The 24822-nt window shown below is 43.4% G+C and overlaps 1 protein-coding gene across 1 annotated transcript; it reads left to right on the forward strand.

The window, feature by feature from the left end:
- Positions 1-163: 163 nt before the first annotated feature.
- Positions 164-24800, forward strand: LOC116287453 (5'-nucleotidase domain-containing protein 1). Its single transcript, XM_089038220.1, has 14 exons — positions 164-321; positions 478-572; positions 700-771; positions 1147-1268; positions 1664-1746; positions 2937-3018; positions 3825-3999; positions 4423-4475; positions 4553-4603; positions 22178-22296; positions 22606-22734; positions 23141-23185; positions 23732-23969; positions 24452-24800. The coding sequence occupies exons 1-14, from the start codon at positions 238-240 to the stop codon at positions 24541-24543; spliced, it is 1440 nt and encodes a 479-aa protein (XP_088894346.1). The 5' UTR covers positions 164-237; the 3' UTR covers positions 24544-24800.
- Positions 24801-24822: the final 22 nt, after the last annotated feature.

Consider the following 24822-nt stretch of genomic DNA (forward strand, 5'->3'; position numbering starts at 1 on the left):
AATGAAAAAAAAGTATCACTTTTTTAATGTATATATTTCAGAAACTTCTGTAAGTAAAAGGTTTTTTAATACTTACTTTTCATTTTTTGAATTTGTCTGTCCGTCCAATACTTCCTTTCCAGAGTGCAACTTCCAAGTAATCACAGGTAGCCCATATCGGTGCTTTTTCAATCGTATCAAGTTAGTATTTGGCGGGTATTATAAATGTTTTGAATCTTTATTAACTAACCGGTTATCATGGTTAAAATAAGTGATTATGATTGTATTGGCTTCGATCTCGATCACACGGTCATCCAATACAAGCTTAGCAATCTTTATACGGTAAGACAGAGTGGAGAAAACCAGTATGAGACGAGTGAACGCCGGCCATGTGCGGGCTCGAAGTGCGTGGCTCGAAAAATATGGCCGCGTTCACTCGTAAAATTAACTGGCTGTAATACAAAACTAGCAGTTTAATAATCTCTATATACAATCTAGTTGACGTACAAGTTCCTGACGACCTTCTTAGTCAAGGAAAAGGGATATGACGCAAGTTTGCTTGACAGTAGTTTAGAGGACCATAAGGACTTCATGTAAGTTAAAACAGTCCTTGCAATAATGTTGAAGTTTTCATCACATTCGTAGCTAACTGATAATTTCGTTTTTCATCCAAACTTTCTTCTGAAAGGAAAACAATGGCTGTTCTAATCGTTTTTTTAGTTTGAGGGGGTTGATCCTGGATGCAGACAAGGGGAATTTGATAAAGCTAGACAAACATGGTTGTATACTGAGGTAAATAACCCTTAGTTACAGTATTTTTTTTATCAGCAGAATCTTCAGCATCGTCATAATCTTCATCATCTCATCTTAACTATCTTCATCATCACCATCTTCGATCATTATCATCTTCTTCATCATCTTCATTATATTCAACATCATCATCATCACCACCTTTTTCTTCTCTCTTATCATCATGATCATCATAATTGTCATTTACCAAAACCACCACCATTGTCACTATCATCCTCAAAGCTACCCATCATCTTCCGTCATTGTACACCCATTTTGTCATCACCATCATCATCATTAATCAACGCTACAACAATTTTCGTCACCACTACTAAAACAATATATCATCCTCAACTGATTTCACAACGATTATTTTAGAGCTTCCCATGGAACAACACCAATGAGTGACAAGGAGATCCTAGATTGCTATGGAGAGAAAAGAAAGTTTCTACTCTTTGAAGAATTGAAATCATCCATGATAAAAAGACACAGACATATTAGTAAGTCACATGAAAAGGAACTACATTTAAACCTTGTTCAATCAGCATCCTTATGCTCCTTCTGGCTGGAAGAGTGATGATGTTGATAATCATGATGATTAATCAGACAGACATGATTGCAAAGAACCAGGAAAATTAATCGACCAGTTTTGAGTTCCAAATTACCAATGTGTCCCTTGATTACAGACTCATTTACTCAGGGTTATCCTTGAATCAGTGTCTAAATATTCACAAATACCAATGGAAATTAAAGAATGCAGCTTCAACAATGCAAGCACTTTGAAAATCTAGGTGACACTCAGAAGTTTGGTTTTCAATAGTTTTAAGAATTTAAAAGTTGGTATAGTTATCAGTACTCATAGACAATTATATCTTTGTTTCTCTTACTCTTGCAGGTAGCTTCAGAATTTTTGAAACTTTCTTTGATCTTCCTGCAGCTCTTGTAGCAGCCAAACTTGTTGACGTTATCGATGCCAAGGTAAGAGTTTTTGGCTATGGAACTTTCACTTCTTTCTTTCCAAAGCATGCTCCTTTGGTTTGCATAATCTAGTATCTATTTTGTGGCTCTCATTCAGTACCCATTCCATTCAACTTAATGTCTTTTATTGTATTTCTACTGCTGGGATACTTAGAAGTATCAATGAATAGAAATAAAATGAAGAGAGAATAAAAACATGAAAGTGGGAATGTCTGTTTAACTTACTGTATAGAATTAATCAAAAGCTTTTTAGAGTGGTTTGAATAAACCCATAAAACAAAGTGTGCTGATAGGCCCTTTGCAGTTAACGGTCACATGTCTGTACTGGTGAGCAAAATTTGTTATTTTATTTTAAATTGGTGATTCTTTTTAGCTCTCGTAAAGAACTGAATGAAACAATGTGTAACCAGTGTGTTACGAAATGCAGTTTTAATACGATCTCTTGAAATAGGTTGTAGAAAGTTTGTTTGCTCACCAGTATATTTCATCCATGGGAATCAAGATGTTCATTCATTTGCTCTCAGTGAATTAATCAGCACGTGATTACTGAGCTGCAAAGGGCCTATTAGAATGTAATAGTTGGATAAACACTATATAAGACAATAGAATTGGAGTGTAATAAAAGCTTAAGTAAGCTTAATAAAAGCTTAAGTAAGCTTAATAAAAGCTTAAGTAAGCTTAATAAAAGCTTAATAAGCTTAATTATCATATGACCCGTACGGCCCTGCTCGCGCGCTCTAATAAAACCTTTGGAAAAAGTCACGTGATGGGGGCCGGACGGGTTGATGTAAGCGGGCTGGAAAAACCCATCCGGCCCTGCTCACCCTTTTTTTTTCTTAATTATTTTTATTTTCGTGAGGGTCATATGATAAAATGCTTATTGACTGAGTTAGGTCGGGCTGTACGGGAAAATATTTGGCTCTCGGTCATTTGTACGGACCTCGAGCCAAATATTTTCCCGTACGGCCCTCCCACTCGGTCAATAAGTACATAGTATATTTCATGGGTTTATGAAAACCATACTAAAACCATGACTTTTAATACCTTACTGTATCTTTTGTGTAGCACTACTGAACCCCCACCCCTCCCCCTAAAAAGGAAGAACAAAAATATGCCAAGTCTTCCAATAAGAAAGATCTTAACAAAACATAAGGTTGCATTAATATCATCCTATTGTTTATGTGTTATAGAGTGGCAGACCTGAGAAATATACATTTTGGCCAGATATTATGGAAGCATTTATTCTCAACTTTAGTCCTTCATCGTTTACTGGTATTGAAATATTGAATTACTAGTAATAACTATTGACTAGCTCTTTCGTGCATTGGTTTTCCCATCCATCTATCCATTCATCCGTCCATCCATTTTTCCATCCTTCTGTCTACTCCCCCACCCTCCCATTTATACATTCCTTCATCTCTTTTCTTATCCATCTTTCTGTTATCAACCCATCAATCTATTCATTTAGCCCTCCATCCAAACACCCATTCATTCATCCATCCGTCCATCCATCTTTCCATCCTTCTGTCCACTCCCCCACCCTCCCATTTATACATTCCCTCATCTCTTTTCTTATCCATCTTTCTGTTATCAACTCATCAATCTATTCATTTAGCCCTCCATCCAAACACCCATTCATTCATCCATCCATCCGTCCATCCATTCATCCATCCATCCATCCATCCATCTGTCCATCCATCCACCCTTCCATCCATCCATCCATCCATCCACCCATCCATCCATCCACCCATCCATCCATCCATCCATCCACCCACCCATCCATCCATCCATCCATCCACCCATCCATCCATCCATCCATCCACCCATCCATCCATCCATCCATCCATTCATTTGTCCATCCATCCATCCACCTATCCTCCATTTCCACGTTTTGACTCCGACGAAGGACTAACGTCCGAAACGTCAGTTCCTATTTTCACTATGGTGTAAAGCTTATCAATCTACGATAACTGTTTCATTAGGAACACCGATGCAGTCCACACTAGTGTTTACTAGCCATCATCTACATTTCCACATTCGTTCATTATTATAAATTATATCTCTCTCTTTTCTTTCAGCTAAAAAAGGAGATTACTTTTCAACAATAACCAAAGACCCCAGCCATTACATCAAGCCATGTTCTAAGGAGCTCATCAAGTGGATCAAATCTCTCAGCAACAAAAAATGCAAGGTTTTCTTGCTGACCAACTCTTACATTGACTACGCAAACTTTCTTCTTGAACATGCTGTTGGGTAAGATTTGACGTCTGTGCTTAGTAAAGATGATCTTTATTAGATACCCTGCATTCTTTCTGTGCTGTGCTGTGCTGTGCTGTGATGTGCTGTGCTGTGCTGTGCTGTGCTGTGCTGTGCTGTGCTGTGCTGTGCTGTGCTGTGCTGTGTTGTGCTGTGCTGTGCTGTGCTGTGCTGTGCTGTGCTGTATTGTGCTTTGAAGTACTGTATTGTGATGCCAATAAAGACAATTCTGTATATGTTTTCCAATTTTCTAAGGGGGTACTGATTTCTATTGTTTTTCCTCATTAACTATTCATATTTTTCGAATAATTTGTATTGGCAGCTCCGCTCTGCGTAATAATGTTAACTAGTTATTATACAGTCACAGATAAAATCTATGGGATCCATTTTATAAGTATGCTACTTTACTTTCTACCTCAGGAAAGATTGGAGGGATCTTTTTGACATAGTTATTTGTAAAGCATCAAAACCAGGTACAGTTATTACTAGGATATTGTGCATTGATGTAGTTTTGTCAGCATTGTGCTTATTTGATTTTGTTTATTGATAGGATTTTTTGTTCCTTTTGATTCTGGGAAGACAACTCCTTTTTATGAAATTGGTGAGCTGATAAGTTTTTTTATGCTTTATGTGATAATGATGATGATGATAATGATGACGATGATAATGGTGATGGTGATGACAAAGATGTTGATAGTGATGATGGTGGTTTGATGTTGATGATGATGATGATGATGACAAAGATGTAGATAGTGATGATGATGATGGTGATGGGAGCAATGATGGTTGATGTTGATGATGACGGTGATGATAGTGATGATGGTGATGATGATGGTGATAATGACAAAGATGTTGATAGTGGTGATGATGGTGATGATGTTACTGATGATGGTTATATGATAATGATAATAATAATGGTGGCAATGTTGCTGCTGATTTCAGTGGTGATGAAGTTAATGATAATTATGGTTGTGGTGATTATGATGACGATGATGATTATGATGACGATGATGGTGATGGGGAGGCTCTTGCTGATTGTGATAGTGATAGCTGTGGTGGTTATTATTTATGTATATGATGATGATGAAGCAGCAGTAAGGGGGACTCGCGGTCAATGTCAAAGATTTACGGGTTTTACAGGCGGTTTAAGGAAGGCGCCGGCAGCGGGAAATACCCGCGCGACAAGTCCTTACTGCTGCTGTGTTGGGAATCAAAGATATCGCAAACGGAGGTTAAGATATCCTTTACATATAGATGGACACCATCACAAGCATTCGAAATAAAACTGTGCGCCGACTGCGAACTCAGGTGTTGGATCGCCTGGATGCTGACTTTGCCTTCACAACATTTATGGAGGGAGATACGGACGAGACGATGACAGAAGAAAGGGCTGAAAGAATAATTAACTTAATACCCGAAGGTAACTACCGGTTGGAGCTAACGTTCATAAAGTATTTAGACGGCGAGTGGATGATAGAAAAGGGGCGCAATCCTATCAGGGCGTCTGGTAAGAAGGACCTGTTTGTCTTAAACGAAAACACACGCCCGGGAGCATTGGTAGGAATAGACATGCTGTTCTACGAGGTTGCTTACCCTGTTACCGTAGTCATTTACGGTGCGTACAAGATAAAGACGCCAGACGTTAAGAAGTTGAAACCGATGCGACATCCCGGTAATTGCGTAGGGAAGTTAGTAAGAGAGTTCTTTGAAGACTCCTCTCGGGGCGGTAAACTGACTTTAAAGAGAAGAGAAGCCATCAGGAAATGGGAAAAAGATACTAATAGGACCGGAGGGTCGATAGACAACATCAAGAAGTTAGAAACGGCGCTGGAGAGGCGAATCCATGTGAAAGATATCACCGACGGCTTTATTTACTCCGGAACACACAAATACGGAGGTAGAGGTGCCCCCATAATCATTTACCAACACAATGGACACGCTTGGCGAGAACTTAGGTTCCCCAAAAAGAAGGAAACTAAGGTCTATAAAGCTTCTCCGTTGGTAGAATTAGTCCACGAAAACTCCGTTTGGTTGATGGATTCGGAAGGAAGTCAGTTTATGACGCAGGATGGTACTCTTTACCGCCCCGAAATTGAACACCAACGCATTCAAAGTGCCTGTGAAACCTTAGGGGAAGACTTCTCAGACGAGGTCCTTAGCTCTCGTAGTTTGGACTTCTTAGCCGCAAAGAAGAGGAACGGATGGAAGTCCACGCCTAAGGAATTCGCCGACATAGCTAAAGCCTGCGTAGAACACGGTCATGGAGGTCTGTGGAACATGGAGTATGACGAAAACGAATACGTCTCCTTAGACATGAAACACTGTTACCCCGCAAGTTTTAAAGGATTGGGGGATTGTAAGGAGTATTATGACCGCTACGGACATCCAGACTCACAGTTCTTTCGTGTGTCCTTAGACGGCAGCTATGACGCCCCAGCTACGGGGTTTGTAAGATTAACCTCATGGAAGTTAGCAAAGGGCTTACACCCCATAATTTACGCGTGGTATGGTAAACATTTACAGGAGAAGGAATGGATTCCCGTGCCGTTGTTAAAGTTCTTTGAAGAGCATAAACTTATGACGTACACCGCCCACGAAGCCATATTGTGTCACTCCTCCTTCACAAAATGGTTACCTGAGCATAACCCCACCGCGCGGGTTGTCATAGGAAAGTTCACTCAGGGCGCAAAAGAAGGCGAAAAACATATGCAGCGACGCTTAATAACGGACGAAGGAGAGTTAAGCTTCCTCGTAAAGCGCGCACATGATGATGGATCGATGGTATCTGTGGAAAAGTGGAACTGCTTCGTAGAAGGTCAAAAAGAACATAAGTGGAATGCACTGTGTTACTACCAAGATCACAGACCGCAATATTACCATTTACGCGCCAGTATGTTAGCATATGCGCACATTAACCTTCTTGCGATGCTGCTACGGTTCGACAAAGAGGACATACCACGTGTAGCCACGGATTCCCTGTACGTAAAGCCCGAAGTGTTAGAAAAGAGGCAGGAGTTCTACACCGAAGACGAGTTAGCGGAAAGTGGTCAATGGCGCGTTAAAGACGAAGAGATAAAAGCCTGGAGAGAACGTGTGGAATATCATGGTGGACACACAAAAGGCGCCATTACCCCCACAGAAGAGCCATTACCGTTAGTTACGGACCCCATTTCCTACCAACGCTTCTCTTACCTTTACGGAACGGGTGGTAGTGGTAAGACCACCAGGGTTTTGGAACTCTTTCCAAAGATAAAGGTGTTAACTCCTACGCATCGTTTGGAAAGGGAATTAACGGAGATGGGTTACGACGCGCAAACCTACCACAGCTTCTTTCGCTGGAATGGCCAAAAGTGGGTACCGGAGGCAGTACACGACATACCTCCGGTAATACTTTGGGACGAGATTTGCACCGTTCCCTTGGAAATATTGCAGGAGTTCGTAGACTTCCTAAAAGGGAAATGCCAGGTGATATTTGCTGGGGATCCATGCCAACCTCCTCCAATAGCCGGAGAAATGCCCCACGAATGGTTAAAAGGAATGGTAGACCACTGTGAAGAAATTAACACCGACTACCGCAGCAAAGACCAAGTACGTAAATTAAAGGCGGAATTAAGGGGCCTTAGCGACGCGGAACAAAACAAGATACTACGTAAGCACATACGAGCGAAGAAATACGAGGACTTCCTTTACACATGGCATCCAAAGGATTTGGTGCTAAGCAGCAAGCGCGCAGCACAGGCCCGCATACAGAAAGACCTGTTCGAAATACACCAGGAGCGCTTTCCTAGTCATTTGGTGCCTGTTTGCTACAAACCCCACGATACCAGCATGCAAAGAAGAGACGTCTGGGTACCCGGTACCGACATCCAACTGCAGAACGCAGTAACGCACGATAAAGCCTGGGTGCCCATAGAAAAGGTGGAAAGAATTACCTCCCACCCAGACTGGCGCTTAGGTTATTGCATGACAGTCCACAGCGCGCAGGGACTTACCATAAAAGAGACCTTATGGATCATAGACCAGCGGCTGTGTTGGAGTAATTTGATATACACCGCCGTAAGCCGCGTGGAGTATGCCAAACAGCTGAAAAGAGCCTGGGGGCCGCAACTGCGTTACGACCGCACCCCAGAAGGCATAGCCAAAGAGAACATTGCTAAGAAACTCCTTCGCTACAAGCGGCACGACGAAGAAAAAAATATGACGTTCGACCTATGTGTGGACGACGTCTATGAGAAAGGGGCACGGTGTGCCAAATGTAACATACCTCTACTATGGAGGTTTGACCCAAATGACGATCAGCAGTTCTCCGTGGATCGTATAAATAATAAACGCGGGCATTGTAGAGGCAACGTAAGACTGACATGCCTAGAGTGCAATCGGGCGCGTGGAGCAGCACTACTCTGAGTCTTTGGGGACTATGAGCAGCTCTTCCTTGACAAATCCACGACTTGGGCCATTTAGGTAATACAACACGGGTTGCCCTTCCTTGGTGACGGACTTCGAAATCTCATACGTTTCCAGGGACCAGTTAGGATCCGTGGCTCTCTTACTGCCGCCTTCGAGTTCCCCCGGCTGATAGAGGTATCTGACCACTATGTCGCGGGGGAGCTTTTTTTCCTTCAGTCCGACCGCCCTCGAACTTCTGACGTAGGACTTGTGTTCCACGTGTTTCTTCTTCATAGCATCCCTGGGTTTCATTTCCGTAGTCCTGGCCGCCTCGTTGTTCAAAGCCGCAACGACCTGGGGGAGCCTCTGAGTCCATTCCCTGTTGCGTTTGGACGGATCTTCCAGCTCTTTCCAATACTGGTACCCAAAGAGACGCTCGGCCAGGGTCTTATTGAATCTTTCGACGATGCTCTGACCCCTGTGGTACTCAGCTTCGGCTCTCCTAATCTTAGCGTCGTGATCTTTCAGGGTCTTAGTAACCACGCCCATGAACTCCGTCCCCGCATCCACTTGCAGCAGCTTGGGCCATTTCAAGACGCGCTTATAAATCCTACCTAGGGCTTCTGCGACTTCCCCAGAATCCTTGCTGGTTATGGGTTCGGCGTCCTTATATCTGCTTGCGATATCAACTACGGTCAAAGCGTATCTATAGGTCTTTCTTCTTACCTTGTCGTGCGGTAAGAAAAGCAAATCCGCCTGATGAACTTCATTGGGGGCATTTACGGTAAAGCTGGGCCTGGGAATGTACTTAGGCACGGGAAGATAGACCTGCCAGAGAGTTTGTTTTCTTAGCCAGTTCTTAGCCGTTTCTTCTGATACCCTGGCCGCGGTCGCGAGTTTCTTGATGGCCGACGCTCCTTTCCAATAGCCTTCAGGCCCATAGTAAATCCTTTTAAGTTTGTCCTCTACGCGGCCCATTATATGAATTCCAAAACGAGATTGATCTTGCGTCCGTTGAAATCCACCGTCTCTCCGTCCACTTTAATGGTGATGTTTATGCTTTCTACCAAATGAGACAAGTCATAGCTCAAAGAAATGGGAGTGTATTCTACTGGGTCAAATGGATTACCTTTGGGTAGAAACTTGGACATAAGAGAAGACTTTTTTCCATTGTCGTAACTATGGACCAAGTCGCAATAGACTTCGTAAGAGGATGCGACTTTCCATTTCACGGGTATGGCTGTGTCGGTAATTGTCTTGCCCGAGGCACATAATAAAGATCCCAATGGGTCAGACTTTCCAAAAGTTACTGAATAGTTTGGCATATTATGTTTGAGGGTCATTTCGTGCGGCAATCCCGTGGTGAGAGTATAACCGTGCTTGGCGAGCTCCTTGGCAAGGGTGATTGGCGTGTAATGTCCATCGGGCAGCATTACGCCTTGATAATTGCTGCCGCCTTTATGCTCAGTGACCAAGGCATTGACTAAATTATACCAAGAATTGTACGAAGAGCAACTAACCAACCGAACTTTATGGGCTTTAATGGGGGGATTCAGATAAGTGGTAAAGTCATTCTTGTCGCTTTCCAAAAAGACAATCATATATTTCAGGAAACACAGTTTCCTTCGTTAGAGCAGATACGCCAAAGCTACGCCCCCTGCCAGTCCTGCGACTCCTACAAAGACCAATTCATTGTCTTTTTGTTTCTTAGAAGGCTGGTAGTAATTCTTGAACTGAGGCTTTCTTAACCCCGTTAATGCCGCGGGGTGCGCCTGCGCATAGAGCTTAAAGGCGTAGTCTGTATTTTCGAAGTTCTTGTCTGCCTGCATCTTGTCTTGGTAGTTCTTATCCAACCAATCCCTGTAAGCTTGTCTTTTTTCATTCCAAGCTGCCACGTCCCGCTGATATTTCTCCAGCGCTAAGTCGTGTCTCTTCCTTTCGGCGGCTAAATCTCCGCTTTTGTCGCCTCTGACTAATCTATCCAAATACTGACCACCATAATTAGCTCCAGTGAATGCTAAAGCTGCAACGACTCCACCTACGACCACGCTAGCCATTATATACCAGCAAACACAGTTTGCTTCTAGATTATGTCGTCGGTAGGTACTTTTCCTTCCGTAGGTAATCCTTTACCATGATAGCCCCGCCAACGGCAGCGGTCATCTTAGCAAAGCTAGCGAAGCTCTTGCTTGGGTCTTCAGTAAAGTCTTCTTTGAGCACTTTCTTACCTACCCAACCAATACCCGCAACGATGGAAGTAATAATAGCTGCTTCTTCAACAGTTTTCAATAACGCGGTTGACATTATATTACAAAGCGAGAAGGTTATTACTCCATTTCAAGGATCTTACTTTTTCTAACAGCCGGTTCCACGGGTGCGTGCACGGGCGCGTGATATGTTGGCGGTTCTACCTTTTTCGTTGCCCGCCATTGTAAGTAAAGGCTGCCTGCAGCTATGATGACTCCTAACGCGCCAATGACGTACCCAGGATTAATAAAGGATTCCTCTTCCTCCACCTTTTCTTCTTTCTTTGCTTTGTTGTTCCTGTTCATCTCTGCGAGCTTCTTTCCCGCCGCGACTCTGCCTGGAGATTTAGCCTTGGTAATTTTCTGCTCCTCTTGGGGCTGCTCTACCTTCGACTCTGGTTCACTCATTTATATCTAAGGACTTGAAGGACTTGATAAGTAACTTAATAGGACTTGACTAAGTACTTTTAAGTACTTTAAGTACTTTTAAGTACTTTTTCATTCTTAAAAGGATGACTTGACTAAGTACTTGAGGCGACCTGGGTAATTCCTGAGGACGACTTAACTAGGTACTTGAGGCGACCTGGGTAATTCCCGCGAATGACTTGACTAAGTACTTGAGGTGCCTAAGCAAGTACTTGATAAGTCACTTGCAGGTACTTGACTAGGTACCTCAGCAAGTGCCGCCTCGAATACCCTTTCGACTTCTCTGTCCTTCTTAAAGTCCTTCCAAGATGTCGTAAGTTCCTTCAAGTCGACGTGCTGAGCTACGTGAAGTGCCGCAGAGGCGACTGCCATTAACTTACCGCACTTCAAAGACAACCACCCGCAGGTTATCTTAAGTTCTTGGGCGATGACATAGTCCTCGCTTATGTCCTTCCGCAGTTGCTCCACATCGTCTATGGGTAGTGCAAGTCCAAGGAGCTTGGTGGCAAGTCGGATAGCGGAGTCTGCTACGGCGTCCGTGGTCTTACTTGCAAGGGCAGCCTCATACCTCTTATGGAACTTTTTGACTTCCTCTTCTGACAACTTATTAACCTGCTCATGGGTAAGTTCCTTGCCTATCATTTCTTTGCACTTCCCAGAAGACACAAGGATGTTGAGTTGTTCCTTGAGGTTACTTTCATCTAACTGTGTGGGGACTTCATCTAAGAGCTGCTCGATATCCATATACATTAGGAATCATAGATTCCAACCGTGTAGGGAAACCTCAAAGAGAAGATCATCTTGGAATGTTGGTGCGTCTTTAAATGCCGCATGTATTCGTGTAACTGTTCCTTGGATATCTCACCGCCGTAGTCGCTTAAGATGGTTTCCAGGTCAGACTTACTTGGAGTATAAAATACTACGAGAGAGCCTATGTTTTCCCTGAAGGGCTTAGAGACGCTGGTAAGCTGCTGCGAGAGCAACCAAACGCTGATATTGTCGTGTCTACCGCTGAAAGCAAGCTTCACTAATTCGGAGGTGCGCTTTTTTACGTCGTCCCCGCAGGCGATGTCGTCCAGTATGAGTAAAGTCTGAGTATCTTTAGGGAATTGTTTGTGCCAGAACTTAAGATGGCTGGATAACTCGTTAGGGTCTAAGATATCTACGAAGAAGTCGTCGTCTTTCACTCCTATGCCCGTCCAGGTGCGGTTATTCACGTAGGTGGGGCAAAGCAGTACGATGTAGTCGAAACGGTATCTAAAGGGTCCTAATAGCTGCTCCACGACGAATTGGGTCTTTCCGCAGCCGGTGGGTCCTACTATCAGAGCGTTACAAGGCATGTGATTCGGGTTCATTTATATCCCTTCTCTCGAAGGGAACTTGTTCCCTGATATATATGGAGCCAGTGGAAGCAGTGCAAAGAATTGTCGTCGACGCAAAAGATAAAAGAGACACCATAGAAATGCAAAGGGAGGAGATAGACCGGTTAAAAGAGCGCGTGCAGGAGTTGTACGATGAAATGTGCGGTCTGAAGCGTGCAGAACGGTTTGGCGCGCTGGTGACGATGGCGACGTGGGCTAAGGAGTCCGTTAAGGACTTCATGCGATATCCCCCGTAGAATGTTAACAATAAGGTTAAATCTTTGTTAAGGATGCCTGGAAACTATTTAAAAAGTGTCTTAGAATGTTAACAATAAGGTTAAATCTTTGTTAAGGATGCCTGGAAACTATTTAAAAAGTGTCTTAGAATGTTAACAATAAGGTTAAGTCTTTGTTAAGTCGCCCATAAGCTATTCCAAAAAATGCCTCAGAATGTTGACAATAAGGTTAAATCTTTGTTAAGTATATGTGGAAACTATTTAAAAAGTGTCTCAGAATGTTGACGTTTAGGTTAAATCTTTGTTAAGGATGTTAAATGGAGGCTAAGATATTGTTAAGTATATATGGACTGCTCGTTGTGTAAGAAGGTGTTCAGCACCAAACAAAGACTACAATACCACGTTCATCGTGGCGTTTGTACAAAGAAACCCCTTAGCCGCGCTTGTAAGGATTGTGGTAAGGAATTCAGCACCGTTCAAAAGATGCAACAACATCAGGATAAACGCATTTGTGGGCTTTGTAAGGACTGTAATAAGGAATTCCACAACCCCTTCGAAATGCAGCAGCATCTGAAAAGGGGCGTCTGTTATAGAACCAGACAGTGTAGTTTCTGTAATAAGATACTTAGTAGTCGTCAACGTTTACAGACGCACCGGAGAACGCATGAAGTGAATTATAGGTTTCTCTCCCGCGCTTACGACTTGGAAGGCGTGGATTGCTACCAATGTGCGGATTTGATGTGTCGCTGCCCGCATAAAGAGGATTACTTAAGGAATCGCATAGATTACCATAAGAAGATAGTCCGTACTTTCCCCTCTTTTGAACGCGCCGAAGGCGTTCCGTGGACTAAAAGGGAGTATTGGAGGCAGGAGTGCGATCGTTGTGGTTGTGTTAGAGAAGAGGAACATATCTTCAACTGTCTTAACAAAGATTTAACCTAAACGTCAACATTCTGAGACACTTTTGAAATAGTTTCCGGGGTGTCTTAACAAAGATTTAACCTTATTGTCAACATTCTGAGACACTTTTGAAATAGTTTCCGGGGTGTCTTAACAAAGATTTAACCTAAACGTCAACATTCTAAGACACTTTTGAAATATATGATACGCAATAGCATTTCTTGGGGCCTTTAATAGTAAAGCAGGGTTTGTGCAAAGAGTCTCAAATCCTGATCTTATTTTTCTTGTTGTTTGTTAACAAAACAACAAGAATAATAGGAACCCCTTTTAAGGAAGGTCGTAGGATATATGCTAGCCTACGCAGCTGCCTTTCTGGGAGGCATTCTAATTACCCTTTCAATATATGGACTGTATTACTTGCGAACTACCTGCCGACTGCATTACCCCTCGTAAGCCACCGATACCCAAACTGCGTAAAAAATACACCTGCCTTCATTGCGACAGGGTATTCTCCGAAGGATCCTTTGTGGGGCATTGGTGCTCCGCGGATCCTAAAGCGCAGCGGACTTTAGCAGACGCGCTTAACTACAAAGAGGAGATGGAGTGACTCTTCTTTCAATGTCAAACTTCCATCGGCCATTTACCTTACCATAGCTGCGTAAGTGGGTGAATTCCTCGCCCTGAATTACGTACCGCACGCAATCCGGCGCCCAAAGGGAATATTCCTTGCCTTCTAAGTCTTTGAGGACTAACCGTAAACGGTCGATGTCTTCGAAGACGACGTAATTTTTTATTTCGTATGCTTTACCGCAAATCAGGTCACGCCAGTGTATTTGGTTGACGATCATTATATCTATGAAATATTCTTAAATGCGTTGCCCTTGTCTCCGTAGTCTTGAAGCGTTTGCAGCACCACCGACAGGGAATACGGATGCCTTCCGCGTAGTTGCTAAGGGCACGACAGATGACGTCATAATCGTTGCTAACCATGGTCAGGTAACCATTCGCGTCATGCTGCGAAATTATCTTGCGTTGGTCTGCGGAGAGTATGCCATTTCCTTTCGGCGTCTTTAATTCGATGCAAAGCCCTTCATACCTTAAATGCGCGTTCAGTATTAAGAGGTCGGGGTGACCCCTTTGATAACCCTTCTGCCAGCATTTTATGCGTTTGCTGTCAGAATCCTGCAATTCCCCTAAGCCGGGCGCTATGAGCATCTGTGGGTAGAAGCGGCGTATGTAGTCCACGACTTTCTTATGCAGGTCAAACTCATTTTCCATTTTGAAGACTAACTTGTTAGGACTATCGAACCGCCTTTCTATTTCATACTTACCTGTCTTTCTCAATGCGGGAAGAACGTCCTCGAGGACCCAATCCTGGAATGTCTCTGCCGTTGGCATCTTAGAGCTAAATATTAGTTGATACAACCCAGATTCGGTTACGTACAGGGAATTAGGCTGTGAATACGAGGGGAGGCGATTCACCTCCACTCTAAGTTCGCTAAGCTTTACCTTATACTTTTCACGAACATGCACCTTAATTGCATCTTTTGGGCGTTCGTAACCCAACGCCAGCGCCACTTCCTTTGCTTTGAAGTATAGTTTATCGCCTTGCACTATGCATTGCAGTTTGGTTTCGTTGTTTTCGAATACGCGAAGCATTATATACCAACGATATTTTTTTATCAAAAGGATGAGCGAGTGGATCAATAGGCAACGCTCTTTAGCTGATTCATTTCTACGCTCAGTTGCGCGTCAGACACGACGAAGACGTAGCAGTTTATTTTGTCGCCGTCGCCGGCATCGGTGTTCTTGGTGCGCTTGATCTCCAATGTTATGCCATCCTGCGTATTTACTAGACGTAAACCCTGACCATGTAGGTCTTCGTCGTTAATGGTGCGCATGTCAATCCATAACGCATACTTATCCTTAAAGAATTCCTCGGGGCTAATTTGGTCGCCAAACTTGCGCATTGCCTCCCTGTACACGTCTGCGGGCTTTATTCCCTGGGAGTAAACCTTGTTTGGGACTCCGTTTATGTTGACCCCTACGTTAGTAATGTTAGGGTTGTGGAAGGCCTCGGAGTTGCGCTTACCAGCCTCATAGGGTTTGGCAAACACCAGCATCAACCCCGTGAGACTTCTTCGGGGGAGGTTAATACTTTGGTTAATAACCTCATCCGTCTTATCCAGGAAGCTAAACGTCTTGTACATTACTACGTGGTCGTAAAGGAATGCCTTTCCGGAGCTGTATTCCATGCCAGCGCTACGGGCCAGCTCTTCGCTGTACACCGTTTCGTACTGTAGCTCTAAGTTGGTAATAGAGTATGGGGTTGTTGTGGTAAGTGCAGTGCTTAGCCCACCAATGATGTTATTAGCATCTGCTAAAGTTACTTCAAACTGTAGCTCGGATAACTGTCTTGGGTAATACACACCGTGATTCGTAATCACTTCAAAGTCCAGTGGTATGACATACTTGCTACCATAGGCGGTCTTTATTCGCTTTGCGTCTGCCACTGCGGTTTCTCCGCTGCCGTCAGTAGGTTGCGTTTTCGTAGGTGTGCGGACCTTACGCAGAATGACACTACCAATTCCTTGTTCTATCCTTTGCGCGCGGTCAAAGGCTGTCAACCATAAGTCTTTGTACGTGGTATACAGATCGTACCTATTTAAGTCCAGCAAGGATTCCCCGGCGAACTTTACGCGCATCTTAGAAACAATGTTGCGACCCACGTTGTTAACGATAATCCTTTCGTCTGTGGGGCTTGACTGCACCGCTAGGTCGAACCTTAACGCCAAGGTGCCAGGAACTAAGACTAGGTTATCCGTTAGGCGGGGCACGCCTACGTACAGGGTTTCCCCTGGCTTAGCGCTAGAAGGCGTGAATGTGACCCGGTGAAAGGTGCGTTCTGCTTTCAGTCCGCCAACCTGCTTAGGTAATACGTTGGGGTTTAACTTTGAGCTTATCATATATAATGGAAGTAGAAGGAACGGATTTTGACCCCCTTACCGAAGAAGGCCAAGTCGATATTAACGACGAAGAATACGATACGTTAATCCCAAATGACGACGTGTCCCGCGAGTATATTTGGGATAGGCTTCGAAATAGGTTCGGAAGTAGGGCCCGCGAGGCCTGGCGTTCCTTAAAGGACAAGTGGCAATCGAGGAACCCAGGGAGATCTATTCCGGAGTACTTGGAATTGCAAAACTTGGATTCCACGGACCTAAAAACTGAAATGCTAAGGGGGCTTTTAGACGACGTAAGGGAGAAATTTCCAAATGTGGACTTGGCCCGCCTTAATTTCCAAACCGGAGATAAGGGGCAAATTCAAATCCAGTACCAAGGAAGGGATAAGTGGTATAATCTCTACCAAAGGAGAGACTCCGACAGGCTCACCAGTAATCTCCCAAAAGAAATCAAAGACGCATTAGGAAGGCCTAATTTGGTGGAAAGACTAAGAGAAAACGATGAAAACACCAGCGAAGCCTTTGAAAAGTTCAAGACCCTAATGCAGCGGCAACAAAAAGGCATCGAAGCGATAAGGGAAGTTGAAGAACTAAAGGAGACAATGGAGGAAAGGGAGGCAGATTACACGAGACAAAACCGACTACTCCTTGATGCTCAAAAAAGAGAACTTGACGACAAAAACCAAAGAATGATAGAACTTAGAGAACAAACAGACAAAGCCCTGCGCGATAGGAACCAAGCCCAAAAGGCCTTCGAGCTCGCCCTGCAAGACCTGGACATGAGCAAGGAAGAAGCCAAAAACTTGCAAACCACCATAGTCGGCTCTTTGGAGGAACGGCGGCAGTTGGTTGCCGAAATCAACATTAAAGAAGAGCAAATCCGGCAAAGAGATCAGGCTATCGAAGACCTGGAGGGGCAAATAGAGCGGCAGCAGGAAATAATTGCTGACCAGACTCGCCCCGAAGAGGAAAGGGAGGCTGCCCAAAAGGAAGTAGAAACCCTTCAGGAGAGAGTTGCGGAATTACAGGCGGAAAAGGAGAAGCTGGAAAAGGAGCTGGGGCTTACCACCAAGGAAAAGGTAAAAAGAGCCCTTTTGAAGTATGGCGTTCCACTGGCATTTGCGGTCGCTATTTCGAGCGTAGTAGGAGTCATCCTATCCGCACTTAAGGCTACGGGCGCAGGCGTAAAGAAATTAGGCAATGGGCTGACGGACTTGGGAAAAAAGATGGCAGCCGGTCTTCCTGGGCTGCTGGGTTCGGTTGTTTCCTTGGCACTTAGGGCCGGCGGCGAACTGTTGAAGTTCGTGGGTAACAACATTTGGATCTTGGTCGTCGCTATTGGAGTGGTACTCCTGAAGAAGATGAAGGGTTGATCTTATCCTTGTGTATTACTGGTGGCTTATCGTCGTCAGGCATCCGAGGCGTCCTCGACTGGGGATAAGTAAAGATAGTATTCGCGCCGCCTTGATAATGCGGAACTAGCGGCAGCACGCTCATGGTGCTAATGGGCTTATGATTCCAAGTAGCATCCGTCGAAGGGTTAACAGTCGGGGCGGCATTTATTCGTATGCGGCCGTTACCATCGCTGGGGCGAACTTGAAGCTTCGCATATTGACAATTAGCTATCATATGGAAAGTTACTGGTGTTATGTCTTCCCCTTGCGGAGGAACAGGCTCCGACGAAAAATGAGTTGGATGCCTGGTATTACTTTTTACCCTGTATGGCGGCAATGGGTGGTTATTCTCATCAACGATCCTAAAGCCGGCATTGCATGAGTACCCCGCCGAAATACAAATAGTACATATGATTAATCCCAGGCCTCCAACCTCCACCCACAATCCGGCGTCTTGCCACTTGTCGCCCACGTACTCCTTTTCCTCCAGGTAATGGAGAAACCAATCTTCCTTCGCGTGTGGGTTCATATATTTCAGCAAATAAATTTGCTTCTAAAGGCTAAGCACCGTAAGAGTGCTAATGGTAGCGTGATTATAAGGTCGATCTCTTTGGTCATGTATGCTATTTATCGTTACTACGCCCGTGTCGTCTACTCTCATTTGCAGCTTTACCTTCCCGTGGCAATCAGCAACCATGTGGAAAGTCCAAACCGAGATGTTTTCGGCGCTGCCGGGGTTGGGCTCTACGGAGAAATGCGTAGGCTCCCTGTTGTTTGTCTTCACACGCATAGGCTGCAGCATGCCATTCTCATCTAGAAACCTAAAGCCCACGTTGGCATGGCTGCTCGTGCCAATGCAAATGCTGCATATTATCAACTTCTTTCCTGAGTAGTTCAGGTCTACAGACATTCCGGTGACATCAACCCAAGATGCCTGGGTGTATCTTTTCTCGCCTGTGTAAGCCGTATAGACACAATCTACTCCAGCTACGTAGGGGTTGTTCATCGCCATATATAATAACTCAGACCAATGCTCGCAGCTGCTAAGCCGGCTTTTAATAAGTTATGGTCATATTCCTCAGGTATCGCAGGCAGGACCTTCTTTGATGGTTTCTTAACTACGGGTAGCTTCGTTTCGTGTGATTTTTTTGGCTTCTCTACGAAGTGAGGAATGCCCTTGGTAGTATCAGAGTTCACGTCATTCACCCCAAACTTCATATCCTTAGTAGCTCGTTGAAGTTTGTTGTTGTATCCTACTACAGAGCCAGTATTTATAGATAAATTACTAGGCATTAACCAACAACCCGGGGCTACTGCATAGTCCAACCTCGCCTTAGAATTTTGTATAGCTAGTTGGTAACGCTGTACGCCCTTGCTAATGTCACCCTCCAAGATCGAACTTTCGAATAAGATCAAGGCTTCGGCTCGCGTCTCTTCTGCGGCGCCCGTATTTCCAATTATGCTGGATCGGGTATTTACCTGAGCTCCAAGAATAGAATACACGTAAGCTTCTATGCTGCGATTCAAACGGGCAAGGCCGGGTTTGGTTAGTCCTTTACCTTCTGGGGGTATGAAATTAAAGTATTGCTTCGTTTGCTCGTCGTTGGTAATCTTAATAATCAGTGGATTGGCCCCTGCATACTTACCACCCTCGTCTTTGAACAGAGGTCCGTCTCTGACTTCCTTAGTGGTCTTAGCATTTGGTTCGAAGAAGGTGCTACTGTCGTGAGTTTCTTTGTGATACCCAGTGTTCCATCGTAGATTCAACGCATGAACTTCTTTATCGCTTAGCACATGTCCACCAATCCCCCAATAAGCCCAAATATGCCCCAAGCCATTGTTAGCACCCGCGGTACACCTGAAATCCTTCCCTACAACACCGAACTCCTTACAAAGCCTGTTATAGGCCGGAACGTCGTATTTGTTATCTCTAGGATAAAACGCAGCATCTCCTGGTAATGCAGTAACACCCATCTCGTGCAGTATTCTTCTAACCGTGAAGTGAAAATGAAACATAAATATCGAATTCTTCATCAAGTTTGCGCTTACCCCACAACCGCTGGTGGCACACCAAACCGCAAAGTTCAACTGCTGCGACCAATAACGCATGTTAGGACCACTTAACCATTCATGAGATTCCTTAGCGGTGGTATGAACAATGGGAACTTCTTTGAAGATATCTCGCACCTTTAACGGAAAGGAATGCTTGTTAGAGATCCGCATGTTCAGCGTTAGGTCCAAGCTTGGGTGTTTATCAAATGAAACTGCGGGTATCGGATAAGTACTGGTACCCAGCAATAATTCCTTTGACCAACCTTGCACGGGTTTAGGCTTATGCGGTAAGATCTTAGGATGCTTCAGCCGAGGCGTAGGTTTCAAATCCTCATTGCTGTACATCCTAGAGCCGTTATAGTAAATACCATCGGGCCTTCTTTCGAACTTACTAGGGTCTGCATGCGGAAACATCTTCCTAAATGCTCTCCAATTCCAGTAATCTCGATTATCGTGATGTGGCTGGTCCTCAATATCATTCCCAAAAGCGTCGTACATTAGTATATATAATGGATGTTATACCATCAGCACCTCAGTTGTACCCAGATGTTCCCAATTATCACACTACGGCACCAATAACGGATGCCGAAAACTTCAGGCTTAATAAAGCGAACTTAATCCTGGCTTACTTGGAAGGGCAGGCAAAACACTATGAAAAAGTTAGGAAGAAATACGTCAGAGCCCGGAGTACGCTACATAAGATTGCGATAACTTCAGGATCCATATCTGTCGTGTTAACGGGCTCCGGCGTTGCTACTTCGCTTACTGGGCCGGGAATAATCGTTGGAGTTCCTTTGGCCGGCGTTGGGGCAACCTGTGGTATTATTTCTGCTGTTGCTACGGGTATTATGAAAAAGCTATCCACGAAAATATCCAAGCATGACACGACAATAGCTCTGTCTAGGGCTAAAGTAAATACTATTACCGACCTTGTCTCAAAGGCTTTGCGTGACAGAAAGATAGACGACGTAGAATTCTCGCTTATCTTAGCCGAAGAAGACAAATACGAGAAACTAAAGACGGACATAAGGAATAAAAAAACAGTCGTAAAAGATCTTTCCGAGGAATCTCGCAAAAAGATCTATCAAGAAGCGAAAGAAGAGCTTCAAAGAAAGCTTGCTCAGTAAACATCTGCTTCGAAAAGAGCGTGACGGGATTCTATTTACATATCGAACGTCAGTCTAGAAATTACGCGTAATCTTATGCCATAAGATTTATGCTAATTACTCATCTTATGGCATAAGATTTATGCTATTCGATCTTATGGCATAAGATTTATGCTATTCGCTCATCTTATGCCATAAGATTCACTATCTTCTCGGAATCCATCCTAACAGGGGGTGGTTGGGGTCTATTTTGTAAAATATTTCGTAAATTACGTCAGGATAATAAGGAATATCCTTATCCAGCCGACAAAACATCCACTCGGCTCTGCTCATATCAGAAACCTCGGGAATAGACTTACCGGTAATTTCAGACAAAAGATAGGGAATAGCTTTGTAATATTTCCCTAGTTTTAATTTTTTCAGCGTTTTCCGTAGACTTTGTGGGGTTGGCTCTTCTAAGTGGTCTATGATTTTCTTCTTTACTTCGTTGTCTAAATATACCGGTCGATAACCTTGGATATGACTCATCCAGTCCCTAAAGTATTTTATTCTCTTGTATGGGGTCTTCTTACGACCTCCATTAGCGTAATATTGCTCTCTGGTAGCATTTGGTACGGCATTACGAATATTCTTACCACACTCGTAACACTGTGCTGACGTGTCATCTTCTATTTGCATTTTCTTACCACAACACCAGAAACCCCGAGGCTTGGGTATGTTAACTTTGGATCTTAGGCAAATTATACAGAAGTCATTGGTGAACTTTTTACATTCATGCATATATAAGACAAATATTCCTAACATAGCAGCAACAAATAACGAGACACGGGTATTTCCCGCTGCCGGCGCCTTCCTTAAACCGCCTGTAAAACCCGTAAATCTTTGACATTGACCGCGAGTCCCCCTTACTGCTGCTGATGATGATGATGAATTTGAAGATGTTAATGATGCTAGCAATGGCAATGCTGCTGATTGTGATAAGTGGTGGTGTTTATGTCCTTGTATCGTAATGACGCGATCATGTAATAGTGTTCATGTAAACGTATGGTAGTAGTCATGTTGATGACAATAATCTTACCATGCATCCTTAATATTACCTCGGCAGAGGATATGAAAGAAGTCCAAGAAACCCATGAACTTCAACTAAAGAAAACCTACTCACAAGGGAATCTAGAAACTCTAATGAAACATTTTAAAAAATGGACAGGGAAGGACGAGCCTAAGGTTAGCAAAAAGGAGACTAATACCCCACTCATACCTAAACCTGTTTAGCTAAACTGTGTTTTCATTAGGGGAAAAAAAAGAGAAACTAGAAACCTACAATATAATGAAACTTTCTAAAACATTATCAGAGCAAGACAAAGGATAGTTTACATGCATTATTTCACCAAAGACTGCGCAGTGTTTGTAGATAGTTTTCCAAACCTGTTTAGTTAAACCACTTTAAAACATGTTTAAGCCTTGGTGTGAATGGGGTATAAATCTTGTAGGAGGTTTTGTTTTTTGATAACAAATACTTTCTGCTTTGCCTAGATTTTGTATTTTGGTGATAGTGCAAAATCAGATATTTATCCTACGAAAACAATAGCAAAGTGGGATGTTGCTGCTGTGTTAGAGGAGATGGAGACAGAAGGAATGGTTACCACAAGCCACAATCAACTGGTAAACATTGAAAACTGTCCCAATTAATCCTCTTTATGATCATCCTTTTTGTAAGGGAGCATTCATAATTTGGGGGGGGGGGGGGGGGTATAGGAATTTGGAGTGGCCAAGCCATTATTTCTCGTAACATTTAGGGAGGGTCTAAATTTCAAAAATATTTTTTAAAGCCAAAGATATTTGGTGTATACTAAAAATCTAGTTTTGGTGGTCACTGAAAAATTTGAGTAGGGGCCACCTCAAAAAAGATATTTCAAAATTATAAATGATATATGAATTATAAATGTTCCCTAATGTATCTGGAATCTAGCTGTTAACATAGTGTTGCCTGCTCAAACCAATTTTTAGCCTTTTGTTCTGCCTATTTAAGAGTTTAATTTCATTTAATGCTCAGAATTTTTTTTATTAGGACGAAGATGATGGCAGTCCAAAGAGAAAAAGACCTAAATTACTGGTGAGTCTTGACACTAGCCGTACTTAATTCTCTGTAGAGTGGGTGATGAGGAATGATGATATTGATGAGTGATGATGATGGTTGACAGTGATGATGGATGAAAATAATGATACTGATGCCGAGATCTTAATGTAGATGATGGTGATGGTGGTGATGGGGATGATGGCGGTGATGGTGATGGCAATGGTGATGATAGTGATGATGATGATGGTGTTGAAGATTATGGGGATATCAATGAAGATCATTGATAGTGGTGGTGGTGATGGTGGCAATTGTGATGTTGATAATGATATTGTTGATGATGATGGCAGTGTAGTGGCGATGGTGATGATAATGGTGGCAATGATGGTGGTGATGAAGATGATGGTTGTAATTATAGTGGTGATGATAAGATTTCTTGATGATGATGGCTGGTGATAATGATGCTGATGATCATTATGATGACGTATCATGATGCTGAGGTCTTGTTGATGATTACATATGATGATGATGACTGATATTATGCTAGTATCGAGGATAACACTGATGACAAATTACTTTTTCCAGGAGTTAGAAGTTGAAGAGGGCAAAGAAGAAGTGCTCCTCTCGGACCAGTGGGGGTCGTTATTCACAGATAATGCTCTTCTCGGCCAACCATGCATTAATGGCACAGCAAACACTGCTAAACACACCGATGAGCCTATCAAGACGGAAGGCCACTTCTACCACGAGATGGATACATTCTGGGGAGACTTGATCAGGCAGTGCTCAACGATTGCCATCCCCACTGCAGATTTTATAACAGGTAATGATCCTCATAATATGATTCAAATTATACAAGAGCTCTGGAGCACCGCACTGTTCCACTTGAGCATACTATAGAGCCCTTGCAGCACGCTGGAATGCAGCTCAATTCGGAGAACAATAGGTTTCCAATTCTCATTTGTTTTGTCCTCCAAATTGAGCTGCTTTGATGGCACATGCAAGTGGTCTATATGCTGGGCGCCGTCCCTAGGTACGTCACACAATGACATTAAACTAAGGAAGTCGGCTCATTTGTGTTCAGTTTTTACTTGATTAAATTTTGCGAACGCATGTCCCGGGCTCAAATTTTGCCAGAGAAAAACCTACGACCAGGAAGTACTGGAGCGAGAGTCCTGAAATCCAGGCTGGGTACAGATCAGGAACCCATTTCTGGTTAGCGTGCGTAGGGGCTCTTGGGAGGCAGGATGAGGGGAGGGTAGGCTAATTTCTGGCACCAGTATTGACATTTATATTTTTCTTTAGGCTTAACGAAGGATCACGAGTTCAGTACCTTTTCCGAGTCGTTTTTTGGTGGATTCTATCCAGGGGTACCTAAATCGCTGTTAATCGACTGAATGCTTCTACTCCTGGACACACATGGTTAACTGCGGCCTTTTTATAGAAGAAAAGTCATAACAGGCAAGGATCAAACAATAAACACAAAGTAAACAACGTAATTTAGTACTTTTTATTAATAATTATAAAAAATAATTTAATTCGTTACATAATATAAATATTTATTTTTTCCCTCCTAATTTTGAAACCTAATTTTTTTGTAGATTTAATATTATTTCAAAATAGACCTCAAAATTTGTAAATGGAATTGCCATAGCCAATAAAAATGCGTCATAAGA

This window comes from Actinia tenebrosa, unplaced genomic scaffold (assembly GCF_029948245.1).
Source record: "Actinia tenebrosa isolate PJP-AT-01 unplaced genomic scaffold, QUT_ActTen_1.0 PGA_scaffold5__44_contigs__length_20552954, whole genome shotgun sequence".
Taxonomy (NCBI): Eukaryota; Metazoa; Cnidaria; class Anthozoa; order Actiniaria; family Actiniidae; genus Actinia; species Actinia tenebrosa.

Bases quoted from the DNA above. Each gene is read 5' to 3' on its own strand.
- LOC116287453 (XM_089038220.1), top strand. From the start codon at position 238: ATGGTTAAAATAAGTGATTATGATTGTATTGGCTTCGATCTCGATCAC. The intron at 322-477 runs GTAAGACAGAGT...TATACAATCTAG, and splicing joins AGCTTAGCAATCTTTATACG to TTGACGTACAAGTTCCTGAC. The intron at 3,019-3,824 runs GTATTGAAATAT...CTTTTCTTTCAG, and splicing joins TAGTCCTTCATCGTTTACTG to CTAAAAAAGGAGATTACTTT.